At 35.2% G+C, this 24,683-nt stretch overlaps 1 protein-coding gene across 1 annotated transcript; it reads right to left on the minus strand.

The window, feature by feature from the left end:
* Positions 1-1,081: 1,081 nt before the first annotated feature.
* Positions 1,082-3,421, minus strand: LOC128036131 (uncharacterized). Its single transcript, XM_052627009.1, has 3 exons — positions 2,201-3,421; positions 1,838-2,152; positions 1,082-1,288 (listed from the first exon to the last, which is right to left on the minus strand). The coding sequence occupies exons 1-3, from the start codon at positions 3,419-3,421 to the stop codon at positions 1,082-1,084; spliced, it is 1,743 nt and encodes a 580-aa protein (XP_052482969.1).
* Between the last annotated feature and the right edge of the window lie 21,262 nt (positions 3,422-24,683).

The following is a 24,683-nucleotide window of genomic DNA, read 5'->3' on the forward strand; positions in this document are numbered from 1 at the left end:
GGTAATAGTACTGGGGCATTGAACAGGTACTGTTTTACCTTGTCAAAAGCTTCCTGGCATCTCTTGTCCCATACACTCGGATTATGCTTATTAAGAAGACGAAATATAGGGTCACATTCTCGGTTAGCTGTGAAATGAATTGGGCAATGTAATTTAGTCTTCCTAAGAAACCTCGAACTTCTTTTTGAGTACGTCGCAGAGGTAATTCTTGTATCGCCTTGACTTTATCTGGGTCAATTTCAATTCTCTTTTCACTGACTACGAAGCCTAGCAGCTTCTCTGACCTAGCCCCGAAGGTACATTTTGTTGGATTGAGCTTGAGTTGGAACTTTCTCAACCTTAAGAACAATTTCCTCAGGACTTGCACCTGCTCTTTTTCTATTCGGGATTTTGCAATCATATTATCAATGTAAACCTCGATTTCCTTGTGTATCATGTCATGAAACATGGTTACCATGGCTTTTTGATACATTGCTCCCGCATTCTTTAATCCAAATGACATCACTTTATAGCAAAATGTTCCTCACAATGTTACGAATGTGGTCTTTTCCATGTCTTCGAGATGCATCTTTATCTGATTGTATCCAGAGAAGCCATCCATGAAGGAGAACAGTGAGTAGCCTACTGTATTATCTACTAAGGTGTCAATGTGAGGCAATGGGAAATTATCTTTTGGGCTAGCTTTGTTCAAGTCCCTGTAATCCACACATATTCATAATTTTCCATCTTTTTTAGGGACGAGGACGATGTTGGCTACCCATTCTGAATATTTGACCACTTGTAAGAATCCAACATCAAATTACTTATTAACCTCTTCTTTTACTTTCAGCAAAACGTCACGCCTCATCCTTCGGAGCTTCTGTTGGACTTGCTTACATCCTTCTTTTATGGGGAGGTGGTGTACTACAATATCAATGTTTAACCCGGACATATCTTGATACGACCATGCGAAGACATCTTTGAATTCTTGGAGTAACTCAATATGGTCTCGTCTCGTTTCTTCGGCTATGCTAACTCTAATTTTCACTTCTTTTCCTTCTTCCAAGGTCACAATCTCTACTGTCTCTTTATAGGGTAGAATTTACTTCTCTTCTTGTTCTACCATCCTTAACAGATCTGGGGATAAGCTGCAGTCTTTGTCATTTTCAAAATCCTGAGATCCCTCTAGACACATGTCTTGTTTAAAAGGAGATTCTGAGTCAGTATCAGAGTCACTCATGTCGTTGATATATGGAGACCTGCTGTAGGCACGCAAAGATATCCAAAGAACAAATGAATTTAATGATAGCTATTGGTATGGTATAGTCATGAATGAAATGAAAGAGTAAAAGAATGTTCGCTCAAAGTGAGACACAAAGATGTATTTTTCATTGAAATAAAGGTATTGGACATGAGCCTATTTCACATAGAGATCCCTATTAATTCTAGGCTTAAAGCAATAAGTGTTTTGAACATTATTTTAAATCAGCTCTAAAAACTACAGGAATCTCTTCCGCAATCTAATTGTTCAGAACACTTTTAGGCTCATAAGGGCGGATGCCCGATAAGTTTTCTTCCACCATCCCCTCTTCAGATATGGCGTTGATGCTCCAACTTTTTATCATTTCTTCGGTAGTTTATTTTCTTTTCATTCTCCATTAGGGTTAATGATTCCCTCTGAAATGAATGTTTTGGATATATGGGGAAAGGTCATTGGTTCCCATTTGACCTCTATCCCACTAAATCGCGCTCTTCTTCTCTCTTGTTTCTTTTTAAATTCTTTCTTTCTTTGCCTCACATCTGGCTTATAGTCCAAGCCACAACGATCCTATTTTTTAGTCAAGATTGATACTTCGACCTGTCCCTGGAGGTATTTTCCGAGTCCTCTTCCAGGTAATGCTCCCTTTCCAGCTGTCAGTCGCAAGCTTATCCTCATAGCTTTGGATATTTTGGGCACTGGGATTTTGCTTCCCTCGACGATGAAAGTTGCGTTCACAAATTCCAACAATTGGAATGAACATTCTATCGCTTCACCATCGGCCTTTATATACGGTGCATCATTGGTAATCGATGCAATAATGTCTTCTTCTGCATTTATAGTTACCAATCGGCCCTCCGTTACCAACTTTAGCTTTTGGTGAAGTGATGATGGTACTGCCCTTGTTGAGTGGATCTAAGGCCTCCCCAATAGGCAATTGTAAGAAGGTTTAATGTCCATTACCAAGAAGTCCACCTTGTATGTGTTTGGACCGATCAAGAGAGGTATCTCAATCCTTCCCATAACATTCTTTTCAATACCATCAAATGCTCTCACTATATTTTGGCACGATTTCATGTGAGAGTTGTCGACAGGTAACCTGTTTAATGTGGACAGGGGCAAAACATTCAGTGCCGATCCGTTGTCAATTAGTATTCCCGGTAATGTGTGCCCCTTGCAACGGGTAGTGATATGCAGAGCCTTGGTGGATCCCATGCCCCCGGGTGGAATTTCACCGTCATTAAAAAAGATGAAATTGTCGGCCTTAATATTGTTGACAAGATGATCTAGTTTGTTTACTAAAATGTCGTCAGTGGCATAGGTCTCGTTTAACACCTTCATAAGCGCGTTATGGTGCGTCTCCGAACTTAAGAGTAGAGCCAGTACTGATATGCGAGCTAGCTGCTTGTGTAGCTGCTCCACGATACTATACTCACTATGTTTTATGAATTTCAAAAATTTCTTAGCTTTTCTCTCAGTTATTAGCTCATTAGCAGGTAGTTCTGGCTTCTCTTTCCTTTGTTCAACCACCAAAGACTTCTCCTTTACAGGTTCTATTTTTGTGTTTGGGGCATCATAGCGCTTTCCACTACGTGTATAGGAACCCATATCTTTATCTTCTTCTAATGTGCAAACTTGGCCCTCCTCTTTCAGGAATGTCACATTGCAGTCATAATTCCAAGGTACCATTTTGCTATCTTTATAAAGAAAAGCAACGAGTTTTTGAATTATGACCTTCAGTGTAACTTGTGCCTCGATTTCGTTGGCTCTTAGTCGTGAAATAATTATTATTGGGTGATTAGCCCTGTAGACCTTCTCCGATGACCCTCCTTCTGAGGCACAAACATCGTTTCCTTCGACGTACTCAAAGAATTCAAGTTTCTTGTTGTCCATTAAACCTTGTACTAGGGCCCTGAATTCACTGCATTCTTGAATTTCATGTCCTTTTTCATCATGGAATGCACAATAGTCTATTACTCCTTGGGATCTATCTTCCAAATCTGATACGATTAATCCATTTTCTACCATTTCTTTCCAAACCTCTCTCAGCGGGGTTTTCACTTCAGCGATATTCTCCTTGATTCTCCTCCCCGCGCTCTTGGCTATTGCGTTTACTCCTTTACCGGCATGGTTGGGTAACAGATTTTCTGCACTAGACGGACCATCGAATTTGACAATGTCCATATTGATGAGCCTTTCGACCAACTTTTTGAAAACGGTGCAATTTTCTATCGAGTGCCCCGTAATTCCTACATGGTATTTGCATTGGGCATTTGCGTTATACCATTTAGGGTATAAGGGTTGCATTGGTTTTTGGTAGATAGGGGAAACAACGTGTGCATCAAATAGACTTTGGTACAACTCCCCGTATGTCATTGGAATATGCGTAAACTGGGGCTTCTCCGTTCTTTGCCTAGCATTGGACTCTTGTCTTGGTGGGCCCTGATAACCAGTAGTTATCGTTCTCGTTTGGCTCACAGTATCTGGCTTTGAATAACTCTTTTTATACGTGGTTACATTATTCACGTCATTTTCTCTTTTCTTTGGGGCTGACCTTTTGGCGCTTTCACTAGCCTCTATCTTTCCGCATCTTATCGCATTCTCTATCATCTCGTTGGTCATTACTATATCCAAAAAAATCTCAGCATGTGATTAATAAAAGGTGCTTTCAGGGTATTGATGAAGAGCATGGTCGTTTCTCTTTCTAGCAGTGGCGGTTGGACTTGTGTTGCGACCTCTCTCCACCTTTGCGTGTATTGCCTGAAGCTTTCATTTGGCTTTTTCTTCATGTTTTGTAGTGTGATTCTATCAGGCGTCATGTCTGTTACATGGCTATACAGTTTTATGAAGGCTTGCGCCAGGTCCTTCCACAAGCTAATTTAGGCACGATTTAGCTGGTTATACCACCTGGCCGTAGCTCTAGTCAAGCTACCTTGAAAATAGTGAATCAATAGCTGATCATTGTTGACATATCCTATCATCCTTCGACAGAACATGGTAATGTGAACCTTAGGCCAGTTGGTCCCGTTGTATTTTTCAAATTCTGGTACTTTAAACTTTGGAGGGAGCACTAAATCTGGGACCAGACTCAACTCCTTAGCATCGATTCCACTATAGTAATCAGCAGTTTCCAACACTTTGAATTTTTCTTCTAGCCACTTGCATCAGTCCTCTAGTTGTTTTGGGAGCTCCACTCTCGCCTTTCTTATTTCTACTATGTCGTTAAGGTCAGGGACAACAGAATTTGCTGGGTTGTCTTCAGGGTTGAAGCCCAAACCCATATGGAAATTTATCGGTGCCGAAGTACCCGTCTGATATTGGGGCCTGATATTGATGGACACCCTTTGTGGTTGTGCTTGGGTGTCGGTTAGGGTAAAGCTTGGAGGATAAATAGGATGCTTATTGTCGTCTCCAGTATTGAGCATAGGGCTCTTCCCTTTTTCTAGCCCTCCAGCTAGCAGCTGTGTTAACTGGTTCATCATGCTCCTCTGGGATTCTAGCATTTGTTCCCTCATATCCAGCTGGATTTTGGCTAATTGTTCTTGCGTTTGCATTTACAATTGATCCTGCCTCTCCTTTTGCATTTGTTCCAATCTTTCCAACCTTTGGTCTATTGCTTCTGTTTTCTTTCGTGTAACGTAAGGATGTTCTAGGGTAATTGCCATGATTTTAGAGTCCTTTTGTAAGTTTGAATGCGCATGATACAATGAAATGCAAATGCATTAATGCAAATGAATGCAAAAAGGCATTGATTCTGATTCAATTCCATTAGAGCAACTTTTCTAGAAAACCAATTTCTTTACACAAAATAGATTACATATATGGCCTTCCCCGAATGCCTAAGGCTTTGACTTGCCTAAGAAGCCAATCTAACTCTCAGCCTCGATCTGACTCTAACTCATTTTTCACACTTAGTACATCAGCTTGGGCCGTCATAGGTTGTAAGCGATCAGCCACCTCCCGCACTTGGGTCAAAGCTTCACCCATGACATAATCCCTTTCTCTGACCTGGTCTTGAGATCGATGAAACTGCTCTTTCCACCGCTCATTATTTACTTCCAGCAGTTCAACCCAGAGCTCACAGTTTTGTAGCGCAGTTTCCAGTTCTTCTGTCCTCCCTTTTAGCTCTTCGATCTTGCTTAGACTAACCCTTAATTCGATTACAGAATTGTGACTATGACATTGCTGCAGTGACTTTTCCAATTCTGCCACTCGAGCTCTTAACCTCTCCTTTTCACTTTGGCTTTCCAACAAGTTCTTTTTTAAACCGTCTTCTTGTACTCGAGTATCATGAAACTTTTTTTTCCACTGATCGGCTTTAGTCTTTTCTTCTTGGATTTCCTACTGCCATTGCTCCGATGTTTTACCCAAACCAGATGTTCTTACTGACATACGCAACTTCTTGTAATCCATTTTTAAACCGTCCAAATCCTCTTCGGCTTTGTTCTTTCCCTTCTTTAATTTCTCAGCTTCTAGTTTATGAATGTCGACATCTAATCTTAAACGCATCTTTTCCTCTTCTAGCTGCTCTATCTTCTTTCTCAATTCTGAACTCTTTTTTTCGAAGTCTTGCTTGATAATCTCTAACTTAGACGGGATTACTTGTAGATGCTCCTCTATCGGCCGAGTGTTCTCTTAACTTGGCATAAGAATGTTATCATTGACCCTTTTACCCCATCACTAATTATATTTGGGGGTTGTCATCAGATTCACGGTAAATATTTTCATTCTGCGAGTTTGGTTCCAAGCATTTGATATTTCACGAACCTTCTTCTTGTAATTATGACCCTTGTATGAAAATTCACACTGAGCCAACCCTTGCATCGATGGTACGAATTATCTCGATCTGTACTGTCTCAATATAAGCAAAGAAGCATATCCAACGGCTCCTCAAATTCCAAGAAGAGGAACCCAGTTAAAGTCTCCACATCGGTACATAATTTCACTAGGGATCATCCAAGGAGATCTCCATTCGACGTCCTCCTCTTGGAGATTTTGGAGAATCGCCATCTACTTTTCTTTTAAAATGTCGTCTCACCTCGGTGTAGCCACTAATTCCTTCAATGGAGAATAGTTTTCGGAGAAAATTCGATAGGAGACCTTCTCTACCTTCCAAAAGTGGCTATGGAACCAAGCTAACAAAATTTGCGCAAACCCGATGAACCTTCCTTCACCTGCTCTCTGACATGCATTCAAGGATCTAAAAGTTTCGACCAAGATTGCTGAGACAGGTGTGACCCTTTTATCGAGCTGATCGAACAAGTCCGAAACTGCCTCGTCTATATGCCCTAGTGCTTTAGGGAAAACAACCAAACATAAATACCTAAAGCGAAGACATCAACTTTTTTCTTCATATCGGGATGTGCTAGCACCAAATTCCTCAAGCTTTTTCATGGGATACACTTATTATCCCCTTTTTTGCTGGATTCAGGCTGCAACCCACTATTCGCTTATCCCCGTGATGTTCATCAGCTTTTTACGAACATCGGGACACTGATAGCTCTAGAATAAGCATTGTCAGTCTGAATCTTTGGGCAACGGAGTAAGGTCATGTACTCTTCTACAGTAGGCACCAAATCCACCTTTCCAAAAGTAAAACAACTATAAACAGGGTTCCAAAACTGGGCAAGGGCTCGAAATAAGTTCTTGTCCACTTTGATATCGAGTAGATAGGGCAAATCGCTGTAATTAAAGTAGAATAGTTGCTTGATCTCGTCATCCTATTGATCCCATATTTCTTTCATTTCTTGAAGATTTTTTTGGATTACGCTGATACGAGTGAAATCCCACAACTCCGACACATACCCCTCCGTAAGACTATCACTTTTCTCTTGCTGTATTTTCTCTGACCAAATTCGAATGGCCGCATTATCCTCTACTTTATCAAGAAAACTCTTTTCCATGATAAGCTCTCTATATAGATACTGAACGTGAATCAACACCTCTTGTATGATGAAAATGGCAAGCAATTACGGTTAAAGCAAAACAAAGCAAGTCAATATTAAACACAAAGCTAAGATTCAAAGCAAACGAGAAATAACGAATAAAACACCTATTTGGGTAACCATTAGGGTTTGGCATGGTTCTTCTTAGGGTAAGCTATTAAGGCTCACTATATGCTGTTTGGTTCTAAAGTAAAGGTACCTGAACCGGCAGATTCCTCGATCCTCAACCATTATAGGCTCATATGGACTGAGTTCAGTTCAGGGGAATACATTTCCCTATGGCCATGCAATGACGAAAATCTGACGAAGACATAGGTACGGATATATCCTGAAAGCGATTCACTATCCCATGCAGAGGTGAAAACCTCACGAAGGTGTAGTTTCTCACTCCCACTTAAAAGGTATAATCGAGCGGTCATGCGATGCAATGTGCAGAAAGATACCAAAACTTAAACCAACACAACAATTATAAACCACAATGATGAAGATCGTAATAAAGACGGATGAAATGCAACGAAAGGATCGTATATTTAAATCAAGTTTTCAATTTTCGACAAAAAGATAAAAAGTAATCAACTCGTGACTTGACTCTCTTATTTTGGTTCCCCAGTGGAGTCGCCAAGCTGTCGAAACCATTTTTTTTTGAAAAGAGATCGACTGTTATTTTAAAAATAAAAAAACGAAAAAACGGGAGTCGCCACCGATTTTTTTTTGAGGTGTGATTGGAGCGCCTTACAATTCAATCATTTTAATAAAACATTTTTATTTTACTAAAACAATGATTTTGGTCTACGAAATTTGAGAAAAACAGATTCGAGAGTCGGTTACATGCGAGGAAGGATTAGCACCCTCGTCACGCCCAAAATTGGTACCTAATTGATTAATTAATGTCTTAATGTCGAAAGTTGAAAATTTTGAAGAGACTTAAAATATGATCCTTTTGTCAAAATCACTTAAAAAATTTTAGAAAAGGGCGTATTTCACGTCAATCGAGAAAGAGAATTATATCCCGTGAGTTAGGACACAATATCTTAAATCACGAAACGAGAATAAACACCAAAAATTTTATTTATTTTTAGAAATTTTTTATTATCTCGGTTTTAGAAAAGAAATCATATTCCGTAAGTTGGAACACGACCTTTTTTAATTCACGAGATAATTTAAAAATGTGTTTTTGAAAAATGGTTCGTATATTCGGATTTATTGGGAAAAAAATTGAAACCCCGTAAGTTGGGGAACGACTTTTCGAATTCCAAAATACGAAATATTGCTAATTTTCTTTTAAAGCTTTTTTTTTTGAATAACGACGAATGCGATATTTAAACGATGTGTATTTACTTAAACGATGTGCATTTCAATTATTCGGGGTGTACATAAAAATAACCTATTATCTAATCCTAACAAATAACATAATGATAATGAAACAATATAAACCGTTACACAACAAATATTGGAATGATGAATCATACATAATAGGATGAAATAGCATCTAATTTAAATATTGAAAAGTAAAACGAATGAATTAATAGGTAAAAAATAATTATAAATAATATTTGATTTAAAATTTAAAATGTGACAAAATATTAAATATATAGATAAAATTTATATACGCAATATTAAAACTATAGTTTTATCCAAAAATAATAAAATAAAAACATAAAATATAAATAAAGTAAAAAGATAACAAATAAGTAGCTAAATGAACAAATAAATTTAATTATATTAATTAAAAGACCTAATTGTTAACCAAACTGAGTTTAAAAGATAAATTAAGATAAAAAATAAACAAAGGACCTATTTGAAAGGCGCAAATAACTCAGAGGGATCAACTGGGGAAATATCCCTACCCTCTGAAACGCACCATTCTGCTAGGACCAAATCGGAACTGAAATAAAACTTGAAGTATAAATATGAAAATAAAAAAAAAACTGGAATGAAACAATTGAAAAATGCGGAAGGGTCTCACACGCAAATAGACCATTGAAGTAAAAACAAGCGGATCCTCCCCTTGGGTCGGGTCCACACGCGAGTTAGGGGTGTAGAGACCAAAACGGCATCGTTTTAGGGCTATAGGGATCAGCCCAAAATGGCGCCGTATTGCATAGTCTATAAAACTAATTTTTTTTAAAAAAAAAACATGCTATTCTCTGTTTAAAAAAAAACTAAAAACTCTCTCACCCCCTCTCAGACTCTCCAAAATTCGGCCAAGCTCAGGTCGTCGAACCATCGTCGCGGCCACTGGTCGTCGACGACTGTAACACCCCCTACCCGTATCCGTTGTCGGAATAGGGTATGAGGCATTGCTGGAGTTTACTGAACATTTTCAATAATTCTGAATCATTTATTGTTCATATTTTGAAAATAATCATAACGTCTCTCTATTGGGCTCTCGAAGCCCAAAACATTTATTAGGAACCTACTGGGATTAAATCGGAATCATAGGAAATTTTTCGCAGAATCCTAAATATATATATATATATATATATGAGAGAGAGAGAGAGAGAGATTTTAAAAATTTTTTATTTCCGAATTAGGTTCAGGGTTCATACGGGCGTGTCACATAACAAATCTTTTCATAAGAAATTGCATAACTGAAACCTTTCCTCTCTTTCATAAGCTCAATTATATTTTCATCTAAGCACTTACCATTCTAATGCACCTTATAATTAAATATATTACCATTCAACAGTAATTTGACACTTGCCTAAACTTCAAGCAACAACATTGGTTAGCATACTTCAATATTGACAAGCTTATTTTCTCGCCATGTCTCACTTAAATTTATTACTCGTCTTAATACACATAATTTTCCTTGTATCAACGTATCAAAGATAGTCTCATATTTATATGTCATGATACATATCATTTTCTTGTTGTTTCTTCTTAAATATAAATTATTCAATTCATTATGACAATATTTCATGTACCATAATTTTTTATAAGTTCAATGTATATTTATTTGAGAGTGCTTAATAATCTTGAATATGCATAATTATCGTGCAAGTTTCACATGGATGTATTTTCCATGTCATATTTTAGTATATCAAATAATTATCATTTCTATGTATTTCAAGTTTAATTTCATGATTTTATGTACTTATCATTTTCTATTTTTATCCCGTTGAATTTCTTGGAATTTCGATGGATTTTCAAGGGTACACTTTAGTGTACAAATTCGGGTCTGTCAATTCATATTCATGTGCGCACATTTTTCAATTCAGAGAGCACACTCCCGCGAACCTCATTTCTTACAGCGGGATTACCAGTCCAGGCTAAATCTCCTGCAATGACAATTACTCTAATGAGCTTGGATCTGAATTACCAGTCCAGGCTAAATTCAGACCCTAATTCGGATTACCCGTCCGTGCTAAATCCATTTTCCACATATTCTTCGGGAGGGCTATATCAAGATCACTCGTCCGGGCTAGATTTTTTTCACACATATTCTTCGGGAGGGTTATATCAGGATAGGATCACCCGTCCGGGCTAGATCCTTTTTACCGTCAATTCCTTTTCAGAGATCTATCGAATTTTCCTTCCATTCAACCGGGATTTCTTCCCCTTTTTATCAAATATATCAATGTTTCATCAATTTTCATATAATGAACATTCAAATCATATTCACATCAATAAGAAACATTTCAAGCATTTAAGAATATAATTCAAGTTACACGAACTTATCGGGCTAAATTGCAGAAATATCAAAATTCAGGGACATTTTGGTAATTTTCCATTTTTCTTGAATTTCCACCCAAATCTTGATCTAAATTAATATTTCATTCAATTTATTAATTTAAATTATAAAACAATTCATTTCATGCAATTTGGTCATTTTTGACTGTAACACCCATTACCCGTATCCAACACCGGAAAGGGTACAAGGCATTACCAAAACACATACACTTGTAAACGTATTAAACCGAGTTATAAAATTTCATCTAAATTAAAAATTTCAAAATAATTAACATGCTTCTATAACTTTTCACAATATATCCTCAAAATATTATAATCATAATAATTAGGGCCTACGAGACCCGATACATACTCATGCAATTCAATGCTTCATTTCCATTCCATTCAATTCGCAATTTCTCATGTCACAATTTAAATCATATCACTAGCAATTTCCATTTAATTCACGTACAATTCAATGACATTAAGTTCAACACTAATACGTATTTACCATTTATCTCAATGTTTATCGATTATACCATTCAAAAACACATTTATGAAATTCTCAATTTTGCAATGAAAATATCACTTTAGCTTAAATAACGACATCATCCTGTTATAAATACACAACCACTTATCCATTTGCTTTAATTCTTTTGGGCTCATTTGTCACTTACCATCCTTAATCAAATTAGGGAACGGTTACGGAAAATTGAGTACTTCACTTCCTCTTGGCCATAGTATAACTATGGTCTTATGTATGATCACTTATCACTTGTCCCTAATTAGATAAGTGTAGCTAGGCTACCACTTATCAGTTTGTCACTTGATCAGATAAGTGTAGCTAAAGCTACCACTTATCACTTTGTCACTTGATCAGATAAGTGTAGCTAGGCTACCACTTATCACTTTGTCACTTGATCAGATAAGTGTAGCTAAAGCTACCACTTATCACTTTGTCACTTGATCAGAAGTACTCAAATCCGGTATTCCGCTCAATTTGATCATTTATTCAGTTTTCGCATTTTTATTTTATTCTCATTTCAACAATAAATATATATTTCATCATACATTATATAATTCATGAAATTAACATTTAATCATTAAATTTCAGCCATATGAACTTACTATTTCATTATCTTTCCACACTTGTTCCTATGCACATCACACAAGATATAAACATATCATTCAACCATAGTTGCAAGCTAGTGTATTTAAACATAACTCTTTTTGGAACTAACCACATGATAAATCATTCATGACATTATTTCATGCCAAATCATATACCGAATATACCATATACACATACTATGAAACTTTATTTTCACACATGAGCTTAAACCATAACCAATAATGCACAAATAAAAGCATCATTCATATTTCACCGTTTATCAGTTATAATCAAACATATGACCAATTATACAGAAATCATTCATATATTTCCCAATTTTCCTTCACCTCCTCTCCATTCCTCATCCTTAATGTGTATAACACATTTAAACAACATTATTCGTACTTTCACTATTTTCTTGTATGTAAAATTCAAGTTGTCCGTCTGAGTTAGAGTCACTAAATTATTTTTCCCCGGAGCTAAAGAACTCCAAATTAAGATCCATAAATTTTTCCCAAAACTAGATTCACATATATTATTACCATAAAAATTTCAGAATTTTTGGTTTAGCCAAATAGTACAGTTTATTCTTTAAAGTTTCCCCTTTTTTGCTGTCTGACAGTTTTGACCTTTCTTCACTAAAAATTAATTATCTCATTGTACAAAATTCAGATCATGTTTCTATTTATTTCTTTTGAAAATAGACTCATTAAGGATTCTAAGGATATAAAATTTAACTCATATTTATTTTTGTAAAATTTTTAACAATTTTCCAAAGTCAAAATAGGGGATTCCGAACTCATTCTAACTTGGTCTAACTAAACTTCAAATATCTCAAAATTTACAATTTCATTACTTATACCGTTTCTTCTATGAGAAACTAGACTCAACAAAATTTAATTTCATATTTTATTCATCCTCTAATTCAATTCCCACAATTTTTGGTGATTTTTCAAAGTTAGACTACTGCTGCTGTCCAAAATTGCTTTAGTGCAAAATGTTGATTTCCGTTTTGCCCCAAATTTCACAGTTTATACAATTCGGTCCTTTCTCAATTAACCCCTCAATTAATATAATTTTCTCAATTAATACTTTACCTAGACATTATAAGTTGTTACACAACTATTGAAATTCAGAATTTCCACATATAAATCTATCTTCAAACTCTTTTACTATTAGGTCCCAAACATTCACTTTCTATTCAATTCTTTCAATAAAATCAGCATATGAACAATTTAAAGCTCTAATTCCATGCTAAATCATCATATACTTCCAGCACATATTCATAGCAAATTTCAACTTCTTTCATAGAATCAAAAACTAATGAATTCAACAAGTGGGCCTAGTTGTAAAAGTCACAAAAACATAAAATTTTCAAGAAATAATCAAGAATTGAACTTACCTGCAGTAAAAATAGGAAGAACCAGCTTAAGGAAACCCTTATATGGTGTTTTTGCTGATGAGAATGCAGAAAAATAAAGAGAAATCTGGATAATTCCACTTTGGTCCTAACTTTATTAAGTAAATTTTGCAATATTTCAATTTTGCCCTTAATTCTCCTTACTTTGTTGCTGATTTCATGCCTTTGCCGTCCAGCCCAAATAGACCTTGGGTCTATTTGCCTTTTAAGCCCTCTTCCTTTTATCATTTAAGCTATTTAATCATTTCCCAAAATTTTGCATTTCTTACAATTTAGTCTTTTTTGTTCAATTAATTATCGGAACTTTAAAATTTCTTAACGAAACTTCAATACTAACTTTTTAACACTATATAAATATTTATAAAAATATTTATGACTCAGTTTAAAATCCCCGAGGTCTCGATACCTCATTTTTGATTCTAATTATTTTAATATTTATTTCTAGTGTACTATTCACTATTTCAAAAATTTTCCTAACTTCACATTTAACTTATACTCACTAAATTAATAATATTTTCTACCCATTTGTCGAATTTAGTGATCTCGAATCACCGTTCCGACACCTCTAAAAATTCAGGCCATTAAATTTTTCATCGTCGGATTTGTGGTTCCAAAACCACTGTTCTGACTAGACCCAAAATCGGACTGTTACATTGACATTTTTACAAAATTACCCTTAAAAATGTACTTTTATTCAATTTAGTCCCTAAACCTAAAACATGTAAATTAGCTATTTTAAAATAAACTCATATTATCTGAATATTGACATATATTTTTCCTCCTCCTCCACTCCATTCCACATCCTTGATATATACATAATACCAGTATTATCTTGTTTACTCATAACAAGTTGTTCACTTGAGTCATAGTCACTAAATTAATTATATCTTAAGCTACAGAACTCCGAATTGAGATCCGTAAATTTTCTATGAAATTAAAATCACATATATTCTTACCATAAAATTTTCAGAATTTTTATTTAGCCAATAAGTACAGTTTATTTTAAAATTTTCCCTGTTTCACTGTTTGACAGTTCCGACCCTCTTCAATAAAAATTAATTATCTCTTTGTACAGAATTTGGATGATGTTCTTGATTGTTTCCATTGAAAATAGACTCATTAATAATTTTAAATATATAAATTATAATCCATAATTATTTTTTACAATTTTTAATGATTTTTCCAATTCAGAACAAGGGAACCCGTATTCATTCTGACCTTGTCTCACAAAATTTATTATATCTCGTGATTTAAAATTTTATTACTTGCACCATTTCTTTTATGAGAAACTAGACTCAATAATATTCATTTCCATATTTTATTCATACTCTAATTCGATTTCCATAATTTATGGTGATTTTTCAAATTTAACCTCTGCTGTTGTCCAAAACTGTTTTAGTGCAAAATGTTGATTACTAGGTGTATAACTCCCTTATTCCCTTTCTCTATAATATTTCCCATCACTTTCACTTAGTTCTCTTCACTAATATATCATGAACATAAGACCTTATATAAGAAAACTCTACTATAACATTATTTGCATGCTTTTTCAATAATATCAAACTTAAAAATATATTAAAATCTTGATGTTCTTACCTTGTGCTATTGATTTCAATCTTTAACTTGATTTTCTCTCTCCTCTAGCTTCTATTTCTTGAATCTAACTTGATATTCTAGCTCCCCATTGTCTCATTGTTATTCTTCTCTCTTGGAAGCTATGGAAATTCTTTTGATTTCAAGGTGAAAATGGTAAATTTTTGGTGGAAGGACCAAATTGTAAAGAAAGCAAAACTTTCTTTCTTCTCCTCTCTTCTCACGTTAGTTGCATGGAAATATGGTGGAATGGATGATTCCTCATCTTCCTTTTCTTATATATACTAAATAAAATACTAATAAAATAATAAAATATCATTTAAAAATTAAATTAAAATATTAATAAACTAATATTTATTTATTTAATTAATATAAAATATCTCCAACATCATCATTATCTTCTAGATTTATCTCTCTTCTAATTGACCATTTTTCCTTTATAATCTTTAAAATCTCATCCTTGAGTCATCACTTAATTTGGTAAAATTACGATTTAGTCCCTCAAAATTCTCCACTTTTCAATTTTGTCCTAATTCATCCATTTTCCTTAGTTTCTAGATTATTTCACCCTTAAAATATTTACACTATTGATCCTTCAAAATTTTCATATTTACACTTTAACCCCTCAAATTTTGAGTATTTACTCTTGGGTAACAAAACTTTTCTCACTTTTGCAATTTAATTCTTTCTTGAATTAATATGTCATAATATACTTCTCAATGTTGTCATAACTCAAAATTGTTCTTTTTGCCACTTTATTTCCTTACTATATCAAAGATAATATCTTACTGTAAAAATTTTCGGGGTATTCAACGACGGCACCGCCATCCACGGTGGCTGGAAAATCGAAAGAAGGTCATTTTTTTGGCTTTTCGACTTTCCCAACTCAAAAAACATCGTTTTTCATCGGAAACGACGAACCTTGACCCCCCATGACGGTGCAAATGTGAGAAAAGGGTAAGATTCGACTCCTTTCTTTTTTATTTTTCTTAAAAACTAGTAGAAATATAAGTAGAAAAGAAATAAAAAAACAAAAGAACCACCTTTTTTTGTTTCCGATTGCTTTTTTTTATTGATTTTTGTCGTAAAAAATTACAACTTGTGTGTGGTGGATTTTTATAGTCGAAAAAAAGAAAAAATACAATTTTGCTACTGTTTTTCTCCTTTTTTGCCTCTGTCTGTCCTTCTTTGTCTTACTCGCAGGTACAGAAGCCAACTGTGGAGGTACGGAGGTTGATGTGGAGGAGGCAGCAGCGGTGGGAATGCTGATGTACTGCACTGGAGGCTAGGGTTTCTGCCCTTTTGTTTTTTTTGAAAATGTTTAGTTTTTGGGCCATATTGGGCCACTAAGGGTTTTTTTGTATTTTGGGTCAAGGGCCTGGTAAATTGGGCTGTTTGTAAATGGACATTTGGACTTTGGATTATTTAATTATTTTTATTTTGGTTTTGGGTTTAGTTTTGTGATTGTGATTTGGGCCCAGGCCAAAATTGGCCTATTACAATGGATATTATATATATGTCTATTGTTGAAATTGAATTATTATATCGAATTTAATACTTAGTCTAGATTGAACGCGAGATTGAGTACAATCGTTCTATGGCAAAGGATGAATTGACGGATAAGACCATGGTTGGACCATGACATTGTTTATATGTAAGACTATAGTTGGACTATGGCACAAAAAGAACGATGTGCTCATATCCGTAAGCCGTTCTTCGATTCCATAAGAAATGATAAAGAGACTTTTGTTATTGAAATGAAAGATTTATGGATTAATATTTATATTGATTTAAAGGAAGTGTGTTTATTGATTATATTGAATTTGACAAGGAAATTATGTATGTTGAGACAAGTAATAAACTTAAGTGTGATATGTTGATAAAATAAGTTTATCAAACTTGAATTTATATGTAATATGTGCAAGTACGCTAACCAGTGTTGTTGCTTGATGCTTAGGCAAGTGCCAAGCTATTGGTTTCAAATATGAATGCTAGATGAAATGAAATGTCTGATAATTAATTTGTAAACTCCAGTAATACTCCCTAACCCTGTTTCGACAACGGATTAGGGTTAGGGGGTATTACATTGTGATTGTATAAAATTCTGAGATGTAGTAAAATTTGAAATTTACTTTGGAAATCATGAATAAAAAATCTCGTGAGTATGAAAATAGCAATATGAATGTTATTTAACCCATTTAGGTGTGGACATGATTTTGATAATAGTCAAAAATAATTAATAATGTCTATGGTGAAAGATGAATAAATGTGTGATTTTATAGTCACTTGATTGGACAATTGATGGTCCTCTAATATGATTGTATATTTTACACTCTTATATATATACATATATATATTTATATGGTGTGTTAAGAAAATAATGTTATTTGACTATGAATGCAAAAAGTTTTAAAGCCATGTATTAACTTTGAAAAGAAGCTATGACAAATAGCAAATATATTGTCTAGTTTCACCAAGGGATTCGAGGCCTGTTTAAAACAACTTGCTTGGTCAAAATAACATGATGTATGGTTTTATATATTTAGTAATTGTGAAATTAATTTCTTGGGTATCAAGAAATAAATAAAGAAGCAAAATATGAAATTGTCATGATAAGAAAAGATAAAGTGATCATTGTAATTTGACAATAGTAGAAAAGATATCATTGATAGCATTCTTTTGTAAAGAATGAGTAATTGAACATGGTGAGAATGTTAGTCTTTGGAACTTTTAAGACAAATAAATATAAAGTTTTACCATGTGATATAGAAAATTAACATAGCTATGTTGAAATTTTGAAAATTTAGAGATGAGGTACAAGCCTATAATATTTAAGTCACCCTAGATGAAAATTCAACTCAACGCTTGGTATAGTGTTAAGTCTTGATTTCAATGGAACAAAGTACATTATTAGTATGTAATTGTTAGCACTATAAAATAATATATAGTATATTATCCCGAGGTTAAAATTGTTAGGTACCCGTAATGATAAGGAGAAGGATGAGTATTATACTCTTAAAAGACTCATAACATAAATATGTTAAAGTGTTATAATTATGGGAGCACTCTTGATGGGACCTACCTGTGTGAGTGGAAGTGTAGTTGTTTCTAGGAGTTCAAGGACTTGGCTCTAACATTACTCATGAGAAGTAGTTACAGACACATGACCATAATAGTGTCCCTGGATATTGTGCATTGACTGGTGTTGAAATCATTGTGTGAGATGTGTTTAGTTAATCAAATAGAATAGTTGATTCAAAGCATAGTCTACCATGCAATTTCGATTAACTTTAACATTTTTGCACTAAATGAAAGTTCAATTGTAAGACACCTTTATTTATGCAATTGATTTTCAAGATCATCAAAATTTAAAATATTTTAAAAACGGGAGGCGATTGTTGAAACATTTTCAAAATATATATAGTGTTCCAATAATTACTGTCGAAACCATTTTTTAAAACAAAAATGTTATTGTCGACTTAAAAACAAAACAAAAATTGGAGTCGCCATCGATCCTTTATTGAGGTGTGTTCGGTTCACCTTAAAGACAATTTTGGTCTGCGAAATTTTGAGAAAACAGGTTCGGGAGTCGGTTACGCACGAGGAAGGGTTAGCACCCTCGTAACGCCCAAAATTGGTACCGAATTGATTAATTAAGGTCTTAATTCCAAATATCAAAAATTCGTGAAGAATTTTAAAAATACGATCCTCTTTTTTTAACGATAATTTTGTAAAAGATGCTTGGATAAATCGAGGCGAATGCTAAAGACCTTCTCGTCTCAGAGTAATAAAATGTCATACCCAATACATTAGGACACGACATTTTTAGTCCTCGAGAATAAGCTTGTCTTTGGATTTTCAAAACTCTTGAGGTGAAGTTCGAAAAGGATATTCCATTACTTTAAGTCAGATGAAAAAACGAAACCCAATACATTAGCGCACAATTTCTCAAATTTCCGAGCATTGAATATAGCCCTTATTATTTTTTAAAAATCTTCATTTCGAGAAAACGACATGTCATACCCAATACATTAGGACACGATGTATCGAATTCCCGAGAATGAGCTTTTTATTTATGTGTTTTGATTAAAGAAAATTTTTGATTATTTAGATTCAACGAGGAAAGTTGGAACCCAATACCTTAGGGCTCAATTCTCCCAAGAATTCCAAATTTCGAGTATTATGTTATTTTGAAAGCTTTTGGATGAAATGATTTTGATACTTAAATGATATTAGACGTAATCTTTTGAACGAATAAAGTGTGATGGAGTGATAACGAACAATGCGAAAGGACAATTCAAGATTAAAACGTACACTAATGGATAATGAATAATCAATAAATAAATTTAAACAAGCATAGCAATAATTATCTCAACCATATATCATACAAATACCAAAATTGACAAGTAATAGGAAGCTAATTGAAACCAAGCAATTTTACATAAACATAAATAAAACATACAAATTTAAAAATAATTTAAGAAATAAATATCATGAAAGAATAGGAAAGATCATTAATAAATCCTATGCGAAAATAAATTTAAAGCAAATAATATATATATATATATATGAGAGTTTCAAAAGAAAATTCAAAAATAGAGTTAAAAACATATGAAATATAACATACAAAATAATATATACTTAACCTAAATAAGTATTACATACTAAATAAAAATAATATAAAACCAACAACATCATGTATGTGAGGTAAAAATAATTTTAATGAAAGTTATATATGTATAAAATATATATGTATATAGTTTAAAATTAAATAATATATATTACATATGTACATATATAATAAAAACAAATCTAAAAATAATAGTAAATAATAAAGTAACACATATATATAGGTAAATATAATCAAATATAATAATAATAACAATAATAAATAGTAAAATAATAATAATAATAATAATAGCAAATAAAAATAAAAATAATTAAATAATTAGAAAACGCAAGAGGGACTAATCTGCAGTCAAAACAGAAATAATGGGCCACAAATGTAGTTAAAAAAACGGAGAGTCTAAACTGCAATTCGCGAATTACAAGGGGGGGCCAAATTGGAAATTATTTCATTCCCCAAAACGCAGCGCAGTGACACGGACCGAAATGAGACAATATCAAAATACAGGGCAAAAAATAAAAAGGACCGATTTAAAAACCATGCAAGAGTAGAAGGCCCTTTTGCGCAATATACCCAAGTGTTGGAAAACGCGCGGATCCTCCCCGGGTCGGGTCACCGCACCGGTCGGAGGCTTCTGAACTGCGTCGTTTTTAAAGCTACTGAAGCATGCTTAAAACGGGGTCGTTTCCTTCACATATATAAACTAAAATAAAACCTAAACAGATCAGCCTCCTATCATTTTTTTCTAAAAAGAAACTGAAGAACCCTAAAGGTTCTCTGCGCCGTTCCATGCCCAGGCTAACAATAGGTCATTTGTCTTCCAACCGACTCCGATTACAACGGAGTAGAAGGAAAGTTGGCCACCAGGTAAGCTTTGACCCTCTAACTCCTCTTTCTTTTCTTTTTTTTATACACAAATAATAATAAAGAAGCAGAAAAAGAAAAAAAACGCAGAGAGAAAAAGAAGGAAAGAACACCTTCAAAACTCAGTCTATTGCTTTTTTGATTCCTTTTGTGTATTGATATTGCGCGTAACCGTTTACAATTCATATTTGGCTTTTATATAGCCAGAAAAATGCAAAATACAAAAAAAATCCATATATTTTTGTTGTATCATCTCGCTTTTTGTTATTGGTTTTTTCTTTGCTGTTGTTTGTGTGCAGGTACGGCCATACGGAGCAGTGGGCGTGGAGGCGTGGCACATGGCAGTGGCGCACGTGCGAGGGAAGGCCCTGGTGGCTGCGGCGCTGAAAACTCGTTGTGGCTGCTAGGGTTTCGGCGTTTGGGGAATGTTTTGGGCTAGGTTGGGCTGGATTAGGCTTTAGGCTAGGCCAGTGTTTGGGTTGTTTAGGTATTGGGCTTGCTGATGTAATTTAGGTTTTTTTTTGGGCTTGTAACTATGGCCTGATGGACTTTTAATAATTTTTGTTTTTATTTATAAAATTGGGCCAGGCAAATTGGGTGTTACAGCTGCCCCTCTTTGCTTGTTGTTGTGTAACAGGAACGGAACAAAAACTTTGAAAATGGCCAATCTGCCCGGTCGTGCTTGACTTTGGTAGTCTCATTCCAACCTATTGCATCTTCAGAGGTATAGAAATTGGTGCTTCGATCCACTGCACTCCAATATCAGGGAGATAGAATTTGTACCTTGTAGCTTCTCAAAAGAACAAAATTTCCTATCTTTAGCCTGCTCCACTGCAACTTCAGGGAGATAAGACTTGTAGCTTCAACTTGTTTGCTGCAACTTTAAAGATAAGTCTGATGCGATCTGCTCTACCGCAACTCCAGAGAAATAAGATTCGTTGTTGTAGCTTCAATCTATTTGACTGCAATGTTGGGGAAGTAAGATTCGCCGTCTTCGATTTGCTCCACTGCTGCTTAGGGAGACAGGATCTACAATCTTTAACCTATTCCATTGCTGTTCAGGGAGATAGGACATACAATCTTTCACCTATTCCATTGCTGTTCAGGGAGCTAGGACTTACAATCTTCCACCTATTCCACTACTGTTCAGGGAGCTAGGACTTACAATATTCCACCTATTCCACTGCTGGTCAAGGAGATAGGACTTGCAATCTTCAACCTATTCCACTGCTGGTCAGGGAGATAGGACTAATGGCTTAAATCTTCTTCCCAATTACCTAGGGAAGATAAGATTCGCCATCTTTGATCTGCTCCACTATTTCTTAGGAAGATAAGATCTGTAATTTTCAACCTACTCCACTACTGCTTAGGGAGATAAGGCTTACAATCTTCGATCTGCTTCGCTGTCAGTACAGGAAGGCAAAATCTGTTATTTTCAACCTGCTCCGCTGTAACCAAGGGAGGCAAGGCTGGCGTCTTTGATCTGCTTCGCTTTCGGTGCAGGAAGGCAAGATCTGCTATCTTCACTGATCTGTTCTCTGGGGAACATAACCTGTATAATTCATTTTATGAACTTGGTTATGCCTAGTGATTAGGATGTCATGATCAGAATGAATCAAATGCTCCTAAAAAGACGCGTACGAATGATATTTGAATGAATGCAGAATTTTTTTTCTCAAGAATGATCCGGCTTAGGTTGTCATTACTCGAAGTTTATTAAGGCTTTATCACTAACGTACTATAACGCCTTTACTCGGCTGGCATATCAGAAGAAACGCTTAATCAGATTGCCCCCCAAGGCTCAATCCACTGGGGCACAAGATTTGCACCCTCTTTCTCTTGCTGTAACCCAAAGGTAGAAAAAAACTGGCCTTTTCTCAATCCTTCTCCTATCATAATTCAAGGATATAGAATGTGAAGTTTTTTGGTCCTTTACACCATTCCTAGGGTGTCATACTAAATGCCTATGCACAAATTAAAGATTCTCTCCTCCAAGGAAACCCCTCTTATTGCTTGGTGATTATTGCTTGCTTGTTCATTGAGCTTTATCACCAACACAGCATCGTCATTTTGTTCAACCAATGTTTTGACAACAAAATTCGAAGGGATAGTCTTAATCTAGACTTTTCCTTCTTAGATATTTCAGCCTTTAAACTTGGTGCGTTCTAAATAATAGTCTTGTTTTAGGTTACTGTATTATTTAGAAACTTCTAGAGTAATATGCAAAACTTTCCTTGTGAAAGTTTTATTAGTCCATTAATCATTATTCTAATGCAACATGCTTGCAAAAAGAGCAAATCGATGGATAAAATATAAATGAATAAATTATCAAGAATATTGAGAATAAAAGAGGAATTGACTTGTATCTTGAAAAAGAATGAGGTATTAAATATAAATAGTATAAAGACTAGGTGCCTCAGATATCGCGGCTTGAACTTCTCTGTACAAACTTTCTGAAGATCATTCTGAGTTTGACATGTGTTTAGGAGATCTACAGTACTATGTCGATGCCCCAAGATGTTGCGTACCCTTTCCATTGATTCGAGTATACCAAGGTCACCACATACCCCTATCTAATCAAAGTTAGAGCTGTTCTGATCACCTCATGCCCCATTCTAATCAATATTTGAGCCGCCCTTTTCGGGTTTTTCAACTCAAATTCCCTTTGGTCTCAAGGTGCCCTTTGCGGGTTTTCACCTTGGCCTCTCCATTTTTATTTTTCTTATTTTTTTGGACTCAAAGCGCCCTTTGCGAGTTTTCACTTTGGGTCTCTCTCTCTCTTTTTTAAAACTCCCTTTGCGGGTTTTCACTTTGGTCCTTTCCCCTTTTTAGGCAAAGTATTTCTTGACTGAGTTCGAGTTTACTGGATTGGACAGGCTTTTACCATCCATCTCGCTCAAGATCAGAGCTCCTCCAGAAAAGACCATCTTTACAACATAAGGTCCTTCCCAATTTGGCATCTATTTCCCTCTAAAATCCTTTTGTAGAGGAAGGACCTTTTTCAACACCAGGTCCGCCTCATGAAATTCTCTAGGACGAACCTTTTTGTTATAGGCTCGCATCATTCACATCTGGTACATCTGTCCATGATGAATAGCTTTTAGTCTTTTTCCTTCTATCAGGTTCAACTGATCATATCGAGATTGGATCCATTCAGCCTCATCTAACTTTAGTTCAGCTAGCACCCGAAGAGAGGGGATCTCAACTTCAATGGGTAACACTGCCTCCATCCCGTAAACTAGAGAGAAAGGCGTTGCTCCAGTAGACGTCCTAATAGATGTTCGATAGGCAAGGAGAGCGAAAGGTAAATTCTCATGCCAGTCTTTGTAATTCTCAGTCATTTTCCCCACAATCTTCTTGATATTTTTATTAGCTGCCTCCACTACACCATTCATTTTCGGGCGATACGGTGACAAGTTGTGGTGTCTGATCTTGAATTGACTGTAGACTTCCGCTATTGTGCTATTGTTCAGGTTTAGCGCATTGTTAGATATGATTCTTTCATGCATTCCATATCGACATATGATTTCTTTTTTCAAGAACTTACTGACTGTTGATTTCGTGACATTAGCATATGAAGTAGCTTCTACCCATTTAGTGAAATAGTCAATAACCACGAAGATGAAACAATGCTCGTTAGAAGCTTTTGGCGATATGGGCCCGATAACATCCATTCCCCACATGGAGAAAGGCCATGGAGAAGTCATAACGTGAAGAGGTGACGGAGGCGCGTGTATTTTGTCTGCATAGATTTGACATTTATGGCACTTATTGGCATAATTGAAGCAATCTCCTTCCATGGTGGACTAGTAATAGTCAAATCTCATGATCTGTCTAGCCATTGTAAATCCATTGGCATGCGTTCCACAAATGCCTTCGTGAACTTCTTCTAGGATTTTCTTGGCTTCCACATTATCCACGCATCTCAATAGTTCTTGATCCTTCCCTCTTTTGTATAAAATCTCTCCATCTAGGACATAGTCAATGGCTAGTCTCCTCAATGCCCTCTTATCATTCTTCGTTGCCTAATCAGGGTACTCACGATTCTTCACATATTGCAATATGTCTTGGTACCAAGGATGACTGACATTTTTCTCTTCCTCGATATTGTAGCAATGAGCCGGGGTATCATCAATGCTCATCTGGATAGGCTTCATATCTTCTAGCTTGTTCGCCTTGATCATGGAAGCTAGAGTGGCTAACGCATCAGCCAT

This window comes from Gossypium raimondii, chromosome 13 (assembly GCF_025698545.1).
Source record: "Gossypium raimondii isolate GPD5lz chromosome 13, ASM2569854v1, whole genome shotgun sequence".
NCBI lineage: Eukaryota > Viridiplantae > Streptophyta > Magnoliopsida > Malvales > Malvaceae > Gossypium > Gossypium raimondii.